This window comes from Mollisia scopiformis (genome assembly GCF_001500285.1).
Source record: "Mollisia scopiformis unplaced genomic scaffold LY89scaffold_39, whole genome shotgun sequence".
NCBI classification, from domain to species: Eukaryota; Fungi; Ascomycota; class Leotiomycetes; order Helotiales; family Mollisiaceae; genus Mollisia; species Mollisia scopiformis.
In genome coordinates, this window is record NW_017263619.1 from 316,102 (window position 1) to 337,026 (window position 20,925).

The 20,925-nt window shown below is 47.3% G+C and overlaps 8 protein-coding genes across 8 annotated transcripts; 6 read left to right on the top strand and 2 right to left on the bottom strand.

The window, feature by feature from the left end:
* Positions 1–259: 259 nt before the first annotated feature.
* Positions 260–3,862, top strand: LY89DRAFT_692095 (uncharacterized protein). The gene is made up of 3 exons (XM_018216470.1): positions 260–860; positions 909–1,174; positions 1,275–3,862. Exons 1-3 carry the CDS (start codon positions 463–465, stop codon positions 3,740–3,742), a joined length of 3,132 nt encoding a protein of 1,043 aa, XP_018061378.1. The 5' UTR covers positions 260–462; the 3' UTR covers positions 3,743–3,862.
* Positions 3,863–5,562: 1,700 nt separating this feature from the next.
* On the top strand, positions 5,563–6,385 carry LY89DRAFT_743351 (uncharacterized protein; the record flags this gene model as incomplete). Its single annotated transcript, XM_018220942.1, has 2 exons — positions 5,563–5,733; positions 5,801–6,385. The coding sequence occupies 2 exons, from the start codon at positions 5,563–5,565 to the stop codon at positions 6,383–6,385; spliced, it is 756 nt and encodes a 251-aa protein (XP_018061379.1).
* A 1,500-nt stretch (positions 6,386–7,885) lies between these two features.
* Positions 7,886–8,750, top strand: LY89DRAFT_743352 (uncharacterized protein; the record flags this gene model as incomplete). Its single annotated transcript, XM_018220943.1, has 3 exons — positions 7,886–8,135; positions 8,209–8,405; positions 8,466–8,750. 3 exons carry the CDS (start codon positions 7,886–7,888, stop codon positions 8,748–8,750), a joined length of 732 nt encoding a protein of 243 aa, XP_018061380.1.
* Positions 8,751–8,919: 169 nt separating this feature from the next.
* LY89DRAFT_602159 (uncharacterized protein) lies at positions 8,920–11,918 on the bottom strand (the record flags this gene model as incomplete). The annotated part of the gene is made up of 3 exons (XM_018210232.1): positions 8,920–10,809; positions 10,855–10,955; positions 11,006–11,918. 3 exons carry the CDS (start codon positions 11,916–11,918, stop codon positions 8,920–8,922), a joined length of 2,904 nt encoding a protein of 967 aa, XP_018061381.1.
* A 641-nt stretch (positions 11,919–12,559) lies between these two features.
* LY89DRAFT_743354 (putative DnaJ like protein subfamily B member 11) lies at positions 12,560–13,566 on the top strand (the record flags this gene model as incomplete). Its single annotated transcript, XM_018220944.1, has 4 exons — positions 12,560–12,605; positions 12,658–12,677; positions 12,731–12,849; positions 12,903–13,566. 4 exons carry the CDS (start codon positions 12,560–12,562, stop codon positions 13,564–13,566), a joined length of 849 nt encoding a protein of 282 aa, XP_018061382.1.
* An 819-nt stretch (positions 13,567–14,385) lies between these two features.
* LY89DRAFT_602311 (Metallo-hydrolase/oxidoreductase) lies at positions 14,386–15,297 on the top strand (the record flags this gene model as incomplete). Its single annotated transcript, XM_018210238.1, has 1 exon — positions 14,386–15,297. One exon carries the CDS (start codon positions 14,386–14,388, stop codon positions 15,295–15,297), a length of 912 nt encoding a protein of 303 aa, XP_018061383.1.
* Positions 15,298–17,956: 2,659 nt separating this feature from the next.
* On the top strand, positions 17,957–18,185 carry LY89DRAFT_558296 (uncharacterized protein; the record flags this gene model as incomplete). Its single annotated transcript, XM_018208413.1, has 2 exons — positions 17,957–18,064; positions 18,114–18,185. Coding segments are annotated over 2 exons (180 nt in total), but the record flags the coding sequence as incomplete, so codon positions are not given.
* A 482-nt stretch (positions 18,186–18,667) lies between these two features.
* Positions 18,668–20,757, bottom strand: LY89DRAFT_632043 (uncharacterized protein). Its single transcript, XM_018211293.1, has 5 exons — positions 20,637–20,757; positions 20,516–20,589; positions 20,303–20,465; positions 19,794–20,251; positions 18,668–19,727 (listed from the first exon to the last, which is right to left on the bottom strand). The coding sequence occupies exons 1-5, from the start codon at positions 20,719–20,721 to the stop codon at positions 18,807–18,809; spliced, it is 1,701 nt and encodes a 566-aa protein (XP_018061385.1). The 5' UTR covers positions 20,722–20,757; the 3' UTR covers positions 18,668–18,806.
* Between the last annotated feature and the right edge of the window lie 168 nt (positions 20,758–20,925).

Below are 20,925 nucleotides of genomic sequence, written 5' to 3' on the forward strand. Positions count from 1 at the left end.
ATCGTACTATACATACCTGCAATGTGAGAGAGATGTGCTGCTGTCTTTGTTATAGTATACTGTCGTGGATGTGCTTCAGAAATTTTGGTCTCACAGCCGCATCTCGCATCACCGTCGTCATCGGTAGCCTCGGCCGAGTTTCCCAGGGTAGTCGCGACCCTGTGAAGACCCTGAAAGCGCTAACGACCACTAGCGTGCCTGCCACCAAAAATAGTGCCTTAACTTGGCTTCGTTAATGACAAGTTTATTCCCTGGAAGAGTTAAGCTGCGCGGCAGACAACAACCACCACCCTCCAGTTTCACGTCTTGCAAGGCCCCCCTTTACTTCTCACACAGTCTTCCCCGTTGACCTGCATCTCTTCTCTGGTGGCGCAAACTATGTTTTGCTGACTATCCCATCCATGGCTTTGGATCTGGCATGCGCTGAGATCCCTTAAAAGAGGCGTCCCGACCGACGTCATCATGGACCAGGATGCAGAAAACAGCAGCAGCAGCAGACGACCACCACTCGCAGATCGAGATCGAGAGGCCACCGACAATGAGAACAACAGACGTACAAGTCACCGGTTACGATCTACATCTACATCTACACCTTCTGCCATTCCGGTCGCAGATTTGAACTCGAGCCGATCCGACCTTCCTAGTGCCGCTTCCGTCTCGGTTTCAAACGCGAGCCGCAACGTACCTCTCATCCATCGAGATGACTGGGCCAGCGACCTCCCTGATACCGAACATATACGCTTCTTCAAGGAAACAGATTGGGCTGCGACTCGATTGGGAGCTTTGTCAACATGGGGAATTGCATTGCGACTGCACACCATGACGGTAATGGCCGACTCACAGGCTGGCTGCGTTTATTGGTAGGTTGCATTCGCCTTTATTCGTTGACCATATTCTAACAGAGAAAGGGGTCCCGAGCACGTTGCAATCTACAATGAAGCTTTTATGCCACTAGCAGGAAAGACTCACCCCAAATTGATGGGCAGTAGCTTTCAAGAAGGCTTTCCGGAGTTATGGAGTGCAATGAAATCAGTGTTCGAGGGAGCAAAACAAACTCGAGCCGCTGTAGACGTGGTGGAGATGGAGATGTTTGTCGAACGGAATAGCTTCACTGAGGAGACATATTTTTCTGGCAACTTTGTCCCGATCAGAGGTGACGATGGAATGATCGAGGGTGAGTCGAAGAGAATTTGCTCTCACCTGGACCTGGACATCTATGTTCAACCACTCTTGAGCTTTGACTTGAAGTTTGTTTACTAACTGTCTGTGTTTAGGCTTTCATAACGCTGTGTTCGAGATTACCAGGAACAAGATCGATAAGCGACGACGAACAATGTTGAACTCGATGCAAGTACCCGACGGACGCAGTACCCGCCGATTAGCCAGTTTCGTGATGCCGGCACTAGAATCTAACCCAAAGGATTTCAGCATGGCTATGCTCTACACAGCCGACGAAGATACGGTTCCAGACTCAATCGTCCTACGGCTTCGAGGAAGTATTGGAGTTCCGACCCACCACCCACTTTCGAAGGAATACTTAAGTCTTGAAAGTGATGAGGGCATTGTGCCTCTCTTACGACAAGCCCGATGGAGAATGGCCACTGTCCCAGTTGATGAGAGACTGGATGGTATTGAATGGCAAGGCTTCGGAGAGGCGCCGAAGTCTATAAGCATTCTTCCTATCCAAGATACCAAGAGACTATTTGGTTTCCTTGTGGTTGGTACGAATCCGCGAAGACCTATCGATGATGATCACTTCCAATTCATGCGAGATGTATCATCTATCACTTACCAGATTACTGCTGCAATCCTTAGCGCCGAAGAGACTCTCACGAGAGAAGCACGACTTCTGAAGGAGATTGAAGAGAGTACCAGGCTCCGTCGGTATATGGCTGAGAATGCGTCTGTGGGGATGCAATATATCTCACCTGATGGTCGAACTCTCTGGGCAAACGACGAGTACTATCGACTGACCGACCATCCACGCGATCGTGAAACTCAATACAAGTTATCCTTCATTGATGTGTTCATTGAGGAGGACAAACCTCGAGCACGGGACGTATGGCGCCGGTTACTTAGTGGCGAGACGAAGGTCACAGCAGATTTACGTGCAACAAAGATATTCACGCCGCCATACGGTGAACCTGAACCAGTCACTATATTGGCCCATTCATTCCGTGTCGAAGAGAATGGCGAGTTGAAGTCCATAATGGCATTCACTACTGATATCAGCGCATTCAAGTGGGCACAAGCTTCAGAGGCGAGAAAAGCGGCCCAAGCTGAGGAAGCGAAGAGGCAACAAGAGGAATTTATCGACTTTGTGTCTCACGAGCTTCGAAACCCTCTCTCTGCGATTTTCCAATTAGCCGAGACCATTATCACCTCGTTCCCAGCTGGAGAACGTGCTTCTATGTCGAAGGACGATCTAATAGCTGCGCTTCAAGGAAACATCGACAATGCCAATACCATCCTGATGTGCGCCAAGCATCAAAAACGCATTGTTGATGATGTCCTTACGCTGTCCAAGCTCGAGTACACAATGCTCTCAGTTTCTCCTCGACCTGTTCAGCTACCAAATTTGGTCTGCAAATGGATGAAGATGTTTGACTCCCAACTTCTCTCCAACAATATCAAAGCCTCCATTATCCCTAACTCGTCTATGCTCGAGCATAAAGTTAATTGGGTTCTTTGCGACGAGTCTCGAGTTCAGCAAATTTTCATCAACTTGATGACAAACGCCATCAAGTTCACCAAGTCGGAGACTCGAAGAGAGATAACTGTGGAGTTTGGTGCAGTCCCATCCGATCCTAGGAGTGCCTTCTCGGACAAGATATGTTGGGCTCAGACTCATCGCGATATGGAAGATCTCACCCGAAGTGCTGAGTGGGGGCTTGGTCAACCAATCTACTTCACACTGTCCGTTACAGATACCGGTATTGGCATGTCAGATGATGAAATCGAGAGGCTCTTTGGTCGATTTGAACAAGCCAATGCTAGAACCACCATCAAATATGGGGGCTCCGGACTAGGTCTGTTCTTGTCCCAGAGATTAACAGAGAAGCAAACAGGAGAGATTGGTGTGGCTTCTGAACCCGGCCACGGATCTACCTTCGCTTTTTATGTCAAATCTCGTCGTACAGAAGAGCCACTCGCAATTACAGCTTCCTCTCCTGGACGAGTTGCATTGCCGGTCCGCGCCTTAACTTCGGCTACTCTTCCTGTTCCTTCCACCACCTTCGAATCTCCGAAAGTCAACCTCGACAATATACACGTTCTCCTTGTCGAAGATAACGACGTTAATCAAAAGGTCGTATCAAGACAATTACAGAAGGCAGGCTGTGTAGTGTACATCGCCAACCACGGTGTCGAGGCACTCTCCATTCTCCGAGAAAGCGATCTCTGGTTTGAGCCTTCCCAATCCTCGACATCGACATCGACTTTCACGCCCAAGCACATCGACATCATCCTGATGGACTGGGAGATGCCAGTAATGGACGGCCTCACGTGTTCGAGAGAAATTCGAACATTACAAGCACAGAAGAAGATCGTCCGACACGTCGACATTATCGCCACGACGGCGAACGCGCGGGACGAGCAGATTTCGGTTGCGTTGGAGAGCGGGGTGGATGAGGTGGTTAGCAAGCCGTTCATGGTGGCGGACTTGCTGGTGAGGATCCGAGAGCGGTTGAGCATGCCGCTGCGGATGGCGGTGGAGAGGGCGGTCACGGCTCCAGTTCCGTAGATTGGGGGGCCGTTAGATGACGATAACGATGATGATGATGATCGATGATACCCATGTTCTGTAGATAATAGGATATTCCTCGGCGAGAGAGCCGAGATGAGATGAATGCATCAGAGACTTTGAAAATATGACTGTGCTTTGAATGTGTGTGACTTGGCTGGACATTGAAAATATAAAAAAAATTTAAATTGGAAACGGATTCATGGAAAAATTGGAGATCTCAAGTCACTGGGGACATTTAAACTATGAGATCTATAACTTTTGAAAGTCTTAAGGAATCTAGGATATTTAAACTATAAAATCTACGATTTCGAAAATAGTTACTACTAAAATTCTGAAAGTCCCAAGGAATTCTAAGACATTTACATGATAAAATAGAATCAAAGACTTATTATATGAGTATTTAGAATTGTCCTTCCTTCTGTGAAGATATTACATAGCTTTATGTGAATCTAGTAAATAAGTAATTTTTGAAACTTTAAAAAGTATTTTATAAAAATTTCGAGTTTAATGTCTTTTCTTAGATCAGGACTTTGAAGGCTATTATGTACAATTCTTTTATTTAATGTTCATGAACAAAATAGTAAGAACTTACACTTTAAACTTATTATTATCATTTAATAACTCCGATTGTCCTTTCTTTTGGTAGAACTTCTGGGATGAAGATATACTCTAAATTTCAACAGTGCAGCGGCTGACTAAGCGCAGTCTATTTGGTGCAGGCTTCACTCAACCTTCCTCATCAAGCCACGTTCGCACCTCATTTCCGACAACAATCACCATCATCATCACCATGACTGATACCTAATAATATCATCCGAGTGCACACAGCATCAGCCAGAGACAGTCTCTCTCAAACTCCCTCTCCTCACCAACGTTATCTCCCACACGTGTGCGCTTCGGATGTCCGACCGAGTTCCTGAATCTGGACGACCCTGCAGTTGCATTGCATATTTTGTTGGTCAACTCAACGCACCGTTGGGTTCGCGTTTGTGTTCTGTCATGATGGTGTGGTGACAGCGGCACGATGACAGGCCGGAAGAAACGTAAAATCTGCACAGAAGGAAAAGCGCGCGCATGTCCGCTGCAGCTGCAGGACGAGTACAGTGCAGTAGTCGAGGTGAACCTTGTCCTGTCGCGATGCTTGTTTGCGTCACGTCCTCCTTTTCTGCTCCTCTCCTCTTTTCTCCACATCCGCCTCCTCGAGTTCATCCCATCTTTTCACTCGGCTTCTTCCCACTTGAATTTATCAACGTTATCGAGGAGAGTTAAAGAAGGAAGGCGATCAAACTCTATCGGAAATGACATCAAGTGCCCAGCGTCCAGCCTTACCATCTGCCAATTTCCCTCATGTAATATTGTTTTTCTCTCTCCCGCGAATCACAAGAAATCCAAACATCGGGTAAGCATACAAACTGGGTCCTCGATCCCCACCAATATCCCTGAAGCGAGCACGACGGTGGCATTTTTTCTTCCTCGATCCGAAATTGCTTTCGATAACGTCTGCCACCAAGACCACAAGCTTCCCAGCCTAACGCCCCAAAACGCTAATTTCCTTTTCCCCCTCACCCTTCACCCCCCCAAATCATGTAATGTCGCTCACTTCCCTCGGATCCGCACATCTAATCCTAATTCTAATCCTGCCCCGGCGAACCGTGTGAACCAAATCAAAGCATGTCTCTCCTCTAAACGAAACTCTTTCGTTTCCCACTTTTTCACCTCTTCTGTTTCTGCTCTGCTCTCCTCTGCTGGCTCCCGCTCTTGCCGTGCTCTGATCTTGTCACTTGAATGTTGAGCTCTTGAGCTCGCGGACTGTCGAGATGCTGTTCTCACGTCTGCCACTGTCGCTCCTTACTTTGATTTTTGCCTTTGCTTTTAATGCCAATGCCGACGATACGAATAATAAGAAAGATGGGGACGATACTTCCGGGGTAGAATATGTGGATATCTTTGCGGTGGATTACCCTATTGTTGCTTATGTTGTTGACTCTGTACGTCAACTCTCTCTATTTCTCCTGGAGACTATCATAGAAACAAAAGCTGATACTATGATGAAAGGGACGCCATGATACGGCAGCAACAACATACCACATAGCCTGTTCCTCCGACGCAGACTCGGCCTCCTGTCCCTTCGCCCAGCCCTACACCTTAATCCAAGGCCCCTCGACCCTCTCCTTCGAATTCACCGCCCCAACCGCCACCTTCACTCAATCCTTCACCCTCGGCTGCAACCTCGACTCTACTACCTCTATGGCCTGCAGCGCAACTGGCCTCGCAGAAGCCGATTCGCCCGTCACTACCAGCCAGACATTCTCCTTCACCGGCGCCGCGGCTCAGGCCTTCTTCAAGGAAGTTCAGGTTGTCGCCAAGACGGAGGATCTGTTGACGTACACGCCTGGGGCTTCGAGTTCGAGTGCCAAAGCGACGATCACGGGGAGTAGTGAGGGAGGGGTTTTCTTTGAGGGGAAGCAGGAAGCGGCTACCACGAGTGCGACGGTGGTGGGAGGCATTGTGGTTGCAGAGGCGGCTAGTGCGAGTGCGACGACGACGAAGAGTTCGGGTGGTATACAGGTTAGGGGACTAGGTGGGGTTGTTTATGCGGGGTTGGTGGTTCTGGGGGTGCTTGGATTGGGGTTACTTTGAGATTCAATGGAATTCTTTTTCACGAGAAATTGGTTGGGGTGATGATGGCTTTTGCTATTGTTAGATGTGAGATTAATGTTCGGTCGGATCAAGTGATTCGAAGGGGTTGCTTCGTGATGTGTTGCCTCCTTTAAACTCGGTTAAGGCCCGTTCATTTCTCTCGCTATAGTGCGCTCAGTATCCTCCTCCCTGCTTTATAAGCCCATCCTACTCTCTCGGAGCAAGTGCTCTGACTCCCAAAGTCCCACATCTCGTCGCCCTTTTCGCTCCTCGCTTCCTCACTTCAATTACTCTGATATTAGCTATCAAATATTTCCATCAATCTTCTTGGACCTATATCCTACACAACTCGTTGATATTTCATGATTCTCATCCTAGGATGTTTCGCTACTATCCCAACTCGAAGTGTTCTGCAGTATTTCAACAATTGGATTGCGATACTCACCTGAGTACCTAGGTAGTCCTCGATGTGAAGCACGTGACTGTACCACTCACGCTACCTAGGTAGGTTGGTAGAACCTTTCAATAGCTGCTTCACCTCCATAGGCAGTGGTTTTTTGACAATTAAAGAAGTAGTATTCAGAAATTATTCGAACACCTGTACGGCTGATTTGGAAGTTTTCCGATATTTGCGAAATTTGCGCTGTCTGCGCTGTCTGCGCTATCTGCGCGAACAGCGTAATACGCGCAGATTCAGGTCAACGGGACCTCTGTTGATGGACTCGGGTTTAGTAATCAAACTCCTGCGCAGAGAAATTCAGATGATATTTCCTATTGTACAAGTCTAGATTACCGGATTTTGCTATCATTGGACGAGCTTAAATATGATTTGCTTGGCTCTCCGCTGTCTATTCGTCGGGTTCGAGTTTGTGGCTTGAGGGCTGAGTGGGAGTTTCCCGGATCGTCATGAAAGATCTTGCTCCTTCAAGAACGGATTGATTGATAAGATTGATTGAATCGAGATTATTTCGTTGTGCTGGATCTTTGCTATCGCACTCGTTGAGAAGCAAGCTATATGCTTACCAAGATCAATCCCATGAAGTTTTTCTCCCGAAGTGTATATGTGACATTCCGCACACATATCACTTAGCAAGTTCAACGAACTAAACACTATCTACAACCTCCACGACAAGGTCTTAACATTCCATCTCTCTGAAAGTCCAGACCTCAATCCTCAAGCAATCATCTTCCTTCCCTTTCAAAGGAGTCTTGAATCAATAACAACACAGACAAAGCTAGACCCAATCATGGAAAAAGTATATCTTGGCATCTTGGCAAAGGCTGAATCCAAGCTGTCGGATTCGACCTATGCACATCTACGGAGATATCACTTCCTCCCAGGGCTGAAGCTGAACGGGATCTTCCATTGCACTTTCCCATGCTGGGAGTTGATCGAGGAGGGAGTGGTGGTATATGTATCTCTCTTTCACACTTAAGATCTGATAACCATCCATCCCTCTTCCTCTCTTTCTCCCACCCATCTCAAAATCCTCATCCAAAATGCACCTCTCCCTACCCCTCATCCTCGTCCTCACCACCCTCTTCGCCCACCAAACAACAGCATCTTACCTCGTCACCTCCCCAAACGCACCCCTCTCCAAACGCGACGACTCCGCAGTCCAAGGCTGGGCCCTCGTAGAAGATGAATGCCCCTCCGGCACCGGCACCTGCGGCGCCCGCTCCTGCTGCCCCCTCGACTCCTGGTGCGACACCTCCGAGACGGAATACTCTAATATCTGCTGCCCTACGCGTACCTCTTCCTTTCCCTTTTCCCCCTTCCATCTCTTCCCAAACAAAACACAATACTAAAAAGACTTCAACAGGCGAAGGATGCGGCTACAACGTAACCCACCTCTCCTCGCGTTGCGCGGTGGATACCTGGGTCCTCTTCACCACGAACAAAGACCCGATATGCTGCCTACCAGGCGAGGTCGGTACTGACGCTGCCGCGAGCGAGAATTACGGACATTGTGTGCCGGCTGGTGTTGCGTTGCCGGCCAGTGTTGGGAGTGCGACCTTGGTTTGTTGTCCTGTTCTTTTAGAAGGTGTAGGATGAGGCTGATGAGTGGGATTACTGTAGATCGGGTCCGGGGGAACGACGATACCTCCTGCGCTGCCGGTTGGGTTGTCGACTACGGCTGGGGCGACGACAAGTTCGATGAGGGCTGAGAGTTCGTTAACGAGTACGAACGGTGTTGAAAGTTCGGCTAGTAGGACCGGTTCAGGTGTGAGTACCGGTAGTGTGCAGGCGACATCTGCTTCGACGGGCGCAACTGCTACTGTGACTGTGAAGTCTGGCGCTGAGAAGTTGGTATTTGCTCCTCTGCTTTTAGGGACTTTCTTTGGTGTTTTGATGGTGTTTTGATGGTGTTGTGAAGCTGGAGTTTGTATTAGGTTCAGGTGCCACAAGATCAGAGATGCAAGATGGAGTAACAGTTATAGGGTAATCATTAAAGTCTTCATGTACATGTACAAAAACTCCATACACACCTACGCTATGCTCAAACATGCGACTCCAAATTTCTCTCATCTCATCAATCAATAGGCTGCTGTTTGAAAAGACTCTTGCCCAACAGCCATTTCCTATAAGTCTTGAACCTCTTCTTCGTGAAATCCTCTTCGACGACTGTCAACGGATTCTCCGCTACTCTCAAAAACTCCCTGTATTCATCCAATTCCTCCATTCCAGGTCCCATTCCCTTTCCACCATTTAATGCCTCCTCACTCACGATCCCGATGTCACGCCATGAGCCGTTCACGTAGTCGAGATACTCGGCATCGATCTCGGCTGGAACTTCGGTTGAGACGACCAGAGGAAGGGTTTGAGGATGTGAGATGTAACGAGCGTAGTCGTCTGTTTCTTGGGCAGAGACCGAAGGATTGAGAGATTCGTGTACGACTTGTGTGAATGTCCACTGTGCCGCTTTACTCTTGTCCAATGGAGTCAATTTCTGCTTTGGAGGTTCTGGTTCTGGTTGCTGTGACTCTTTCATGATTCCATGATGAGTATCGTTCTTCTCGTGGATGGGTTGGAGCCAACGTTGGATGCTAATTCGCTTTGTGTTGACTGTCACGCCAGATTTGATGGAGAGGCCATCATCGTCTGCGCCTTCTTCCGAGGGGTCAACAATTGTCACTTCTTTCTTGGGTTTCTTCCGATCAGGAACTTCCTGGTCGAGTTCTGTGCGGACCTTGAATGGCGAGAGGTCGTAGCGACCTTCTTGGGTGGAGCGGAATGGGATGTAACGAAGCGTCGAATTCATCTTCCCCATGTATGAGAAGATCTTCATGGTTGAAGACAGGGCAAGGGGTTTATAATACTCAAGCCAGTAGTCATCGAAATAACCCAGCGGCTTACCCGCTGTAGGGCCACATGGGTCGACATGTTTTCCTAGTACACGCTTCTCGAGGAATTCTGGTGTGTACCATTTGATGTAGCTCCGTCGACCTTTACCTGACCAAGATCTAGGATCAGCGTGATGGAGATAGTAATCGGTAGCAAGGTCCCAGAGCATAGGTTGACCTTGGGCAAAGATATAGTTGCCCAAAAAGAGATTGTATGCTTCCTGACGCTGACCATCAAGGAATGAGTTGTTGTAATAGCGTTTGAAGCTCTCCACCATGTCTCGAGAGTGACTTGTCCACTGATTAATCTTGCGATAAGTCTCCATCGTATTAACCAATTGCGAGCCACCATATTGTACTGCGATAGTGTCTCCATGGTCGTGATACATATGAGTGAACAGATTGACAGCGTCTGTGTCATAATCGATTGAAGTATCAGCAATAATACCTAGAGCATGTAATTGATGGCCGAGAGCTCTCTTGCCGATGACGAATTGTGCAGCATTGGTTCGGTCGAGACAATCGATGCAATTCGTTCTGGCAACCCCATTTTGAACTCTCGGCATCGAGGTTCTGCCATCACCGTTATGGAAGAAGCTCGTAGTGGTCACCACTTCTTCGGCAATGTTCTCCAACGTCCCAATCACATCTTGATCTCGGCTCTTCGAAGCCCGGCTCATATCCCAAGCTTTGTGTATGATCTTCTTATCAGCTGGAAGGAACTGATTGAGATAATTTATAGCATTCGTGTATTCATGCAAGAGCTTTGACTCTCTTGGTGTTCGCTCCTTGGCTTTCACCAGATTCAGAACATAAACTGGAGTGCCATATCGTTCAAAGAGGTTATCAAAATGTAATGCAGCCGCACCATAGAAAGGATCGACTAGATTCAACTCAATCGGCGGCTTGGGAGTGACTCCAGTATTGTCTTGAGTCCAGTATAACGGGATGCTGCCTCGATGCTGCACATACGAGGTGAAGTTTGGATTCGCAAAAAGCTTTGGTCCAGGAGCATGAAAGGAAGTTGTCAGTACTTCTGAGACAATCTGTTCCGTTTCAACATCGTTGGCGACGTATCCCTAGGAACGTCAGCACTGAGACAAGTCAAAGACAGGTCTACTCACCAGATCATTTGCACCACGCTTCAAGAAGCGAGCACCGGCAAAGTATCTAGATCGCCGTGCAATGATCGTGATATACACAGAACGACCATATATCGAGAGTGCTACTCCTAGTTAGAAGATTAAGTGCTAAGTGGTGCCTCATTTGACATACCAGACTGGTCAATGTATCCATGTATCACAGGAAGGCACCAATCGTAGGTATTCTTCAATGCAGCAATGGCAGGTTGCAAGAGATAGCTGTTCCACACAAACATAGAATTGTAATCATGAGCATGGGGGTATGGTGTGCCTTTTGCTACCGCAGCTCGCTCTCTTATTATATTGTGTTGCAATGTTCGTGTAATATCATAGGAATAGCTGAAATAGAACGACCTAGTCAGATCCAGGTTGCTGAGAATGCTCAAAAACCGGGCTTCTTCTGAATTCTTGGCATCTGGCTTGAATCTAGAAGCGGCGCCTGTAGTCAAGGGAACGAGCTCAGTGTGATCAACAGAATAGGTGAAATGACCTCCTATCATAGCCACTTGACTTCTCTTGGTGATAAGAAGCATGTAATAGCATCCGGTAAAACGAATGAACCCAAGCAAGCCCCAGGTACTGCATCGCAACTTCATCCCTCCTGTACTCTTATTCCCATCATCGATCGCATTGAGCAATTGACTCATTTCTTTCTTGGTATACACAATTTCGTCCTCAGCTATGCTCAGACTTCCGGCATCTGCCGTTCTGTCAATCTTCAAGATTCGAAACCGTCTGTCCATGACATCTGCTCCAACAACATAGTATCGTGTCGCCGTCTCGTATAAGGAGTATTTGTGCATCTGGCAGACGCCCCGATCTCCGACTTTCTCATATTCGGCGCCCTTGTTCCGCTTCATGTCTGAATTCGGACTCGTTGTTCGCTGAAATGGCTTGGCTGTACATTCTTCGTCATCCCCAAAATCGGTACCAGAATTCGGCCTCTTCTCGTTTGTGCTCTGCACGGGGCTGTGGTGGAGAGGCGGAAACTTTGGAAGCTCTGCCGGCTCAACATCTCGAAAGTCCAAACTTAAAGGGGACGTCATTGCAGATGTCGACCTGGACGCCGTTTCCGTGGACACGCTGGCAGTCTCAAAGTGTACATGGTTGCTCGTAGTTTCCGCCGGGCCTGGGGACCGTCCTCGTCGCGGGGCCGCATCTTCTAGGTCTGCCATGATGGCAGAAGAGTCCAGACTATCGTGAGTTCATATTCGGAACACGGCAATACGCTTTGCGTAAGGCTCATATGCTAGCACGTCGTGAAGCAAAACTTTGTTTTGCGGGATTCGATTCTCGTATCGGTGCGTAGTAAACTTTCTTAGATCATGGTGGAGGTGTGAGTATGGAGAAAGCTCGAGCCTCAAAGGTTCAAAAGTGATGTCAGTCGGGCGGTTGGATAAGGCATCAAATAAAAACCTGGAATGGAAGGCATCAATCTTTTACGCGACCGCGACCTTGACCTTCACGTGTGATTCCAGACTTGACCCCAAATTGCCCCACGCTGAAGCGGAAGCAGCCTTCAATCCTTCATGTGAAAATCAATGCATCAATCACACACATTTTTGCCTTCCCGCCGAGGATCACCACCCCTTCTTTTCCTCTCTTCTCTTCTCCTAATCATATTATATCTTCTTCATGTCAATCATCCCGCCCTTCCATTCAGTTCTAATGCATTTCATGTATCGCCATGTCTGATGACACCGTCTTCGACCAGAAAGATGTTATAATCCAAAGTCAGTCCATCGGCCCCTGACATGTGATCGCCCCCAACTGACAACACCACAGACGTTCTCGATGAAGAAGATGTAAGAAATCAACGAGTGCCTCACATTGCGACCGCTAACTGATGCTGGAATAGTTGTACAAAATCCTAGGAGCGCAACGATCTGCTTCTGCAGCGGAATTGCGACGATGTTACCTCGAGCGGTCCAAAATATGTCATCCTGACAAACCTCCTTTTCATCCGTTGTCCACTAGGTCAGCTTCCCCGGCTCGCAGATAAAATCATCACAATACTCATCGCGATATAGCGCCTTTCAGCGACTCGGATTTGCATTCGATATCCTGAAATCACCGAGCGCAAGACGGACATACGATCGAGCTTCGAAGCCTACATCCTCCCAATTACCAGATAAAACAACCTTCCTCGGCGGCGAACACACATTCCGCAGTGCTGTCGAGGCTATACTTCATGAATTTATGACTGGAGATTTCGTTATCGTTCGCAGATGGCTGGAATCGCTCCATGCGCAATATCCGAATCTCGTCAGTGAAGAAGTTGTCATCAACGTCGAGAGGAGTTTTATACGTATACGCGAACTAGTTTTGACGACGAGAACATATGCGCTTTTGATATATATTGAGTTGGGTAGAATACACAGGGTTCAAAAGCGATTGATGGGTCTTGGCTACTTGGATGTGGTTGGAAGAGCAAGACTTACGATTCATTTAGTGAGAGTCACATTGGCAGTGCCAATGCGTGTTGATCGAGCTTTAAAACAAAGAGAAGAAAAAGCCTGGAGAGCAAAAGTTGCTGGCTTACAAGCAAGAGGTCTTCAGCCAACTGAAACGATGGGACGGGCCGGAATCCTTAACGACCGAGTCAGCAAAGTCTTGGAATTCATCGTCGGCGCCGCCGGAAAAGATGAAGGTGCTGACGAAGCTTGGAGTGCGAATATGGGAAAAGCCGCTTGAATGCTTGCTACGATTAGGTATATTTTTAGCGGCATTGGGTAAAGGTGCTTTGGCGTTCAACTTCTGACTATTCAAGCGCTCGCGGTTGTTTGGGATGGGACTCGTCTTTCATTTTCACAAGAGTTCTTTTCCATGATACCCAAGTGCTTTTTGCGGGTTGGAGTTAAAAGGACCGAAGATGTTAAATTATATGTTATGTCTTATGAATATATGCCGCTCAGTGTCTGTTACCTTTCTTATCCGGATTTTTTTTGGCTCTTCTTGCATTTTGCTCTTTCGGGAACGCCCCAATTGAGCCCCCAGCTTACAAGACTCGGCTCCTCATTCCTCACCAGCAAGCAGTGCTTCGGAGTCTCCACATTCTTGTCGCACCATGATATTGAAAACCGTCTTGCTGTAGATAATTGGTATATGCTTCGGGAAGTGGCTCTAAGCAATCGACGCCGACCTTGAAAGACAAGCTTTCCGAGTCGGCGATTACCCTATACCCGAGCCACGCGTACCACGTGCCTATGAGACATCTTTGAACTGCAGAGTACAACATCGACATACTTCCAGTAATATGCTTTTCCTTAGGTCCCCGAAATCTGGGGTAGGTGCCCGATAGGTTTCTGATTGTGGCTTTGCCATGGTAGACTGCAGGTGTCTTATAAAGACGATCGGGTGGCGTTCCATCTGGCGAGCTAGAGATAAAACAAGCTGTTTTCTCTCCAATTCTACTATTCTTATCTTATGCAATTCAGTATTATCAAGCGTAATTTCCAGGCCCTCATATTATATTTGCCAATCAAGCTGCCCGCGGTACCATTCAAATTCAAGATGACCACCTCAATTCAGCCCAACATCCACACCATATTCGAGCCTACGACGTGCACTTGGCAATACATAATTGCCTGTCCTACCACTTCCCATGCTGCTATCATCGACTCTGTCCTCGATTTCAATCCTAGCAGCAACACTATCTCCACTACAACCGCCGATTCTCTCCTATCCCTCGTCGAGGAGCACAAATATACCATCTCCCACGTACTCGAAACTCACGCTCATGCAGACCATCTAACTGCATCCTACTACCTAAAGCAACGCCTCTCTCCGTCCCAGACCTCTTCTCCCAAGATCTGCATCGGCAAACGCATCTCCACTGTTCAATCAACCTTCGGTGCCAAATTCTCCGTCCCACCCCAAGAACTTGAAAACGTATTCGACCACCTCTGGGACGACAACGAGAAATTCCAAATCGGAGACTTGACTGCAGAAGTCTTGTATCTACCAGGCCACACCCCAGACCACGTCGGATACAAGATCGGCGAGAACATATTCACGGGAGACTCGATCTTCAATCCCGACATTGGGAGCGCGAGGTGCGATTTCCCCGGTGGTGACGCGAATGCTTTGTGGGGGTCTATGAATAGACTTTTTTCGTTGCCAGAGGAAGTCAAGTTGTATACCGGACACGATTATCCGCCAGCGGAGAGAGGAGAGAAGGAGCTGGCGTATACGACGGTTAGGGATCAAAGGGAGAGGAATAAACATGTCAAGGTAGGGACGAAGGAGGCTGAGTTTGTGAGTTGGAGGAAAGAGAGGGATAGTGGGCTGGGAGAGCCGAGATTGTTGAATGTGGCGTTGCAGATTAATGTTAGAGGGGGGAGGATGCCGGGGGATGGGATGTTGTTGTTGCCTGTTAAAGGAGAGGGGGATTTAGTGGGGATGATGAGAAGTGGGAAGTTGTGAGAAGTGGGAAGTTGTGAGAAGTGGGAAGTTGTGAGAAGTGGGAAGTTGTGAGAAGTGGGAAGTTGTGAGAAGTGGGAAGTTGTGAGAATTGGTGCGTGGTGGTTCCGCCGCTTTCATTTTTATCTCAACTCCTTATGTCTAATTTTGTTGCGAGTCGGGTAGAAAAAAGCAAGACTGCCACTTTCAAGAGCAATGTGTTGCTTCTGACGACTGCGAGGTCTCGAGCGTTCTCTCCTTTCTGTCGGTGTGGCGATTAGGTCCACAAGGACTTGATCAAATATAGGTGAGATGCTACGAGACTTTTTAGGGAGGACTGAGTAGAAGAGGTTTGACGATTCAACGTCTTTCATTGAGCACTTCACTGCTGAGGAGTAAAGAATCGAAGCTCGAGACTCCAATACGTCGTTCGCTGGCACATAACACACAGTCTTAAACTCTTCTCACGCATGAGGTTCCTCCGCTTATTAAACCTGTGATTGGTATACTTGGCGGTAGTCCGTAATATGACAGCATGTCTTTCGCCACAAGGCCACAGCCAAGTAGCTCATCTTTGTGCCACTCTCAGCGTCTTAAAAAGGAAGTAGAACTCGTGATTCCCAATGTTATCCGGTTCTTCTACTCTGCTCGCTTTCGCTCACAAGAAGGAGCAGAGGTGGTTCCTGCATCACTCGTGCCGCCAACAAACAGAAATGGGGGCTCGCGGTGGACAAAAAAAAACACCTGGGCTCATTAGCGAGCGATGGTGCGCCGATATCCCCTCAATTCAACTCTCGATCCAAGCAAGCACGACCAAAAGTCGTGAAAATAGAAGACTCATTTCATACAGTAGCTGTGACTCGGTTTTGTTAGTGTGCCTTTTTTATGAGTTGAAGAGTTTTGACAAGTGTATCTTGTTGTTGAAGTGAGGGGAGGCTTTTTGGGGGCTATTTAGTCAGGGGTTTCTGCTCTGCCGAGAAGTGGTTCCTGACACTCGTGCCTCCTACAACAGAAACAATGGTTCCAAATGCTTGTGCCGTTATGGAATTATCTTACCTACATGTTTCATTCATAGTAAATCTAATATTGAATCTTATTTTCACGTAAGGTTAAAGCATTTTGGGAAGGAGCGGATTGGCGGCAAGAGCTTCATTCCCTCCCTGAGCATAATCGACTATAAATACAGCGTGCTGCTATGTTCACCTATCTTTAATTTATCTTTCTATCTCTTTGGTATACACCAACCCAATACCAACAACTTTATCTTTTCCCCGTTTCACGATTTTCCACCGAAAGCCATGCGTATCACGGCACTCTTGTCTGCTATGATAGCTTCGGGGGTAATTGAATTGCAACGCCCTTTGCTGCTACAAGAGCGGCATCCCTCGAATCCAGAAACTGTCCTTTAACCTTTCCCTACCAGTGTCCTAACAACAACTGTCTCGGTCCTGGTTCTTACACGGGCGGCTGTATTTCTTGCGTCTCCAATCTTGTCTGTAACGGTGGTGTGAGTGATCTATGACCTCCTAACAACATTTAGTAGTGACAGACAGCTAACTTAGGTGTTATATGGTGTTTTAGTACGGCTGTACTACCGCTATCGGCGTTTGCACTACTCAAGGCTGTGACTGTACGGAGCAGGGCTAGATTCTAGCATCGATATCTCCGCCTGTGGCACCATGTTTATACCAAAATTGGCCATTCTTATCATATTTAGATGGTATTGACTGTGATTATGCGTTTTGAATTTGTACTCCGAGTGGTTGTGGTTGTTTGTTGGAAGATGTTGGATTCCTTGCCCTGTTGGCCTATCCACTCGTTAGCTTATTACGTCTTTGCAATAGCGCAGCTTTAGGACAAGAAAATACAATTATTGGGACACGGGTTACCTGCTCACCGTGCAATATTCTCTTCTAAATACTTATCAAGTGTGATTGTGCTGTGACTTCGCGACAGCCTTGAAATTATAGATTCTTTGAAATCATAAGTTGCTTTCCGCAGCTTAATGGAACGAGAAATCTCACGATATTGGAAAGCTCAGATACAATGCAAGCTAACCATGCCCGTCGATGTAGAAGTTGTACGCCTCAAATGAAAAATATGCTGCTCTTGTGCTCAGTATGGAATAGGGGGAAAAGGTGTGAGACGTGCGAAGTCCGAGACTTCAACATCCCGTCCTCGTGGGCACATAAAACACAACTTTGGACTAGTCTCATAGCTAGAGTCCGTGCTTGGGAAAAGTAGGATTGTTATGCTTATTAGTAGTCATAGCATAATTATATGTCTTTTCACGAGTGACACGACTACAGTCATCACAAGCGAGTGCGACCAGTGACCTTCAATTGCCGTTTGAATATCTTTCTAAGTTGCAAAAAACTACTCCTGTTCCACAGCGGAGAGCATACTCTTGGTGCCTCTATTTATTCTGAAGATGACAGACACTATAGACTCGCAAATTCATCAACCGCTCGACTCTTCCCAAGCCCAAATCCGCGTCCTTTGCTTGGAACCTCATCTAGGCGCTGAATCCGCTGCAATCGTGTGCACTCTCCAAGTCACTGATCTCGACAAACTAGATTTTTAATATGAAGCTCTTTCATACCAACGGGGTGATGCAAGCAATATGTCATTTTTCATAACCTTACAGGGCAGGAGGTTTAACGTGAGCTAGAATCCGTGATGGGCGCTTCAGCATCTGAGGCTGAAGAGCGTGGTCAGAGTATTGTGGATTGACGCCTTGTGTATCAATCAGAGTTCCGTGGAAGAGAGAAACAATCAGGTATGCATTATTGTGTTTAGTCTTTTATTCTCGTCAAGCTTACCCTGTATGTACAATTCAGATGGCAAGAGTATACAAGCAAGCTGTTTGTGTTGTTGCTTGGCTTGGGCGCCTTCAAAAGACTGTCCCCACGTACTCTGGTGCCGAGATAAGCAACGTGCAAGAAGTTGCAGACTTTGGAATTGGGCTTGCGGCATGGTATGAGAAGACGCGCAGTGAGCTCAATATTTCAGAGTCAAAGCTGTGGTCGAGAAAGCTCACGTTGTTTCAGTACACTGCGGTGTACCAAAGAAGCAAAGCTAAGATGGGAACAACTTCCGAAATCTTTTTTCTTTCTGCAAGAGATCGTACTGGACTCGACTTTGGATCATTCAGGAAGTTGCTTTGGCTACTAGGATCGTGGTTCAGTGTGACCATATTGTGATACCTGAGAGCATCTTCAAGCTGCTGACGGAGCATTTTGCTTTTCAGAGGTAATTATAGCTTTGCAAGTGAGCCAATGAATCTACCAGACACTACGTTCTTAAGGACTTTGCAGCAGTGCGAAGACTCGAGGACTTGGAGCAAAGCATCACTGTTTGAGACTATGCATATCTATGTGATAGCCTCTTTGAACATCACTTCTCTGCTCATAGGAGTGAGGATCTTCATGCTCGAAAATACCGGTACGGTCGAATGCCGGATAAGTGGTTTGAGCTTCGGGCGAAATTGACTGCTCGATTAACATAAAGAGCAATTTGCTCTAGCGTCCAAATTATGCGCCTTGATTTATACCAAAGACATCTGCCAGGGTCGAGTCAACAACTAACAGTGGTTTCAACTCCACAGTGAGATTGACTCCTGTATCCACAGCCTCGATTGCTTTCACGAGCACCCTCCCCGTCGATTTGATATCTCCCTCGACTTCTCGTAACTCAACGGTTCTGCGTTCAACGTTTCCATCTTCCTCCGATCCTTCCCTAACGATCCCCCAACAAACAACAAGCATCCTAACAACCTCCATCCCGTTCCCTCCAGCTTTGAGACCCATCCTAGGCCAAGTATTCAAGATCACGCTTTTTAAACATTTAAACCCTTCTCTCAACCCCTCTGGCCTCGTAGTAGCAAATGGGTCGGTCAAGGTCGCTGTCAGAATCTGCAAGATGTCCTTGAGATGTTTCACAGAACTGATACCCATTTTGGAGACGAGGGTAGACAGCGAGGAAAGTAAAATGGCCGTTATTTGCGGATGTTCAGAGGCGTGAAGATGTGCCGTCAAGATCCCTTTCCTTAACAACCGATCAAGGAATGCGAGTCTTTGATCTGGGGTCTTTGGTTTCGTCGAGGAAGTTTTTGAGTTAGAAGTCGTGACGCTCAAGGCCGTAGATTGAGAGATTGAGAGTGTTGGAATTGGGCATTGAACATCAACCAAGGTGAAAAGAGCTCCGAAAGCAGTTGGCAGGATCTGTACCGACTCTTCTATGGGCGTAATAGAAGGCAGGTAAAGTAATGTAGGCATAACTGCGTCTTCAAAGACTTCACCTAAGCCTGTTTGGTTTAGTAGCTTCGAAGAGAATTTGGTGAGGAATGCAGATAGAGTTTCAAGGCCTCGGACGAGGATCGGCGTTGTAGATGTGTCTAGAAGAGTTAGTAGAGGAGGCATAAACATGTTCCAATGAGCTGTTATGATTTCTTGCTGTGCGAGAGAAGTTGTTAGCACGTCATATTTCATTTAGAACAAAGATAGTGGACAGACACTCACAGAAGCATTCTCAACAGCCCATGAAAACACAGTGACAGAGTACGGGGCTTCATATTTCCAAGGCTTAGAAGCACGCTCAAGTTCTGCAACATCATGCCTTCTGGGTGGTGCAGAAGTTGGCATCGCTTTTCTGCCTGTGGAAGTGATAGCTTCGGGTTTTGATTTTGAGAAGAGCGGTCGTATGAATAATTGGATGACATGGCCGATGATAAATTCCTTGGAGTGGATTTGTTGTGTATAGGGTGATAGAAGGCCTTGTGCTAATGTTTTGGCGATGGGTGATGTCCAAGAATCACGTGAAGAGGTGAAGGCGAGTATGGCAAGCAGGATTTTCGAGTCTGGTTGCCTTGGACCCTTTGTAGAACGTAACTCAAACAATGTATTCAGTGAGGAGAGCCCGATAGCACCTTTGAAGCGGGCGAGATAGACAGCTCTTTGTTGCTGGGCCGAGGAAGAATCTGGTTGGGGCAAGCTTAGCACGAGATGAAGATGTGATCGAAGTCACTAACCATCTGGCGACTCATCGTTGAGGATAACCCGTCCGTCTGGTAGCATATATTTGGCTATCCAAGACGAAATCTCAAGAATGATTTTATCGTCGCCATCCTTTCTTTGAAGCTTTTCTTCAAAGCTTAGGCAGCTATGCAGAACAAGAACCTGTTCGAATATATCCTACACGTCATTTAGTCTTGCATGCGGAGTAAAATCTCAAGGGGATTCACTTCTTTACTCGATGCATCATCAATGATATTGATCTCGTCAAAGATCTGAGAAAATGAGTACTTCTCCGGTAAACCTGCTGCTGATCAGAAAATTTCGACTCGAAGGCTAGACGCAGCTCACATTCTCTTGGCAGCGCGAAGAGCTTATCCTCTTTCAATAGATTCGTAGAAGTACTTTGAGCTACTTTTCGCGCAGCAGCGAACATTTTGACTGCCGCGCATCCGTGTGGTGTTTGTTGCGTTTGAAAAAGGCCATAAAACGAAGTGCTGTTCAATTGAAGCGAAGCGGCCCGTTCCGCCAAAGCCCCTTTCCTGCTTGCTGCTTCGCTAAGGCTGGCTACGAGGTTAATTTAGGAAGAAAGATGGTTTACTAGATCACGGACTACGCTCTGTTAAGCCAAATGAAACTT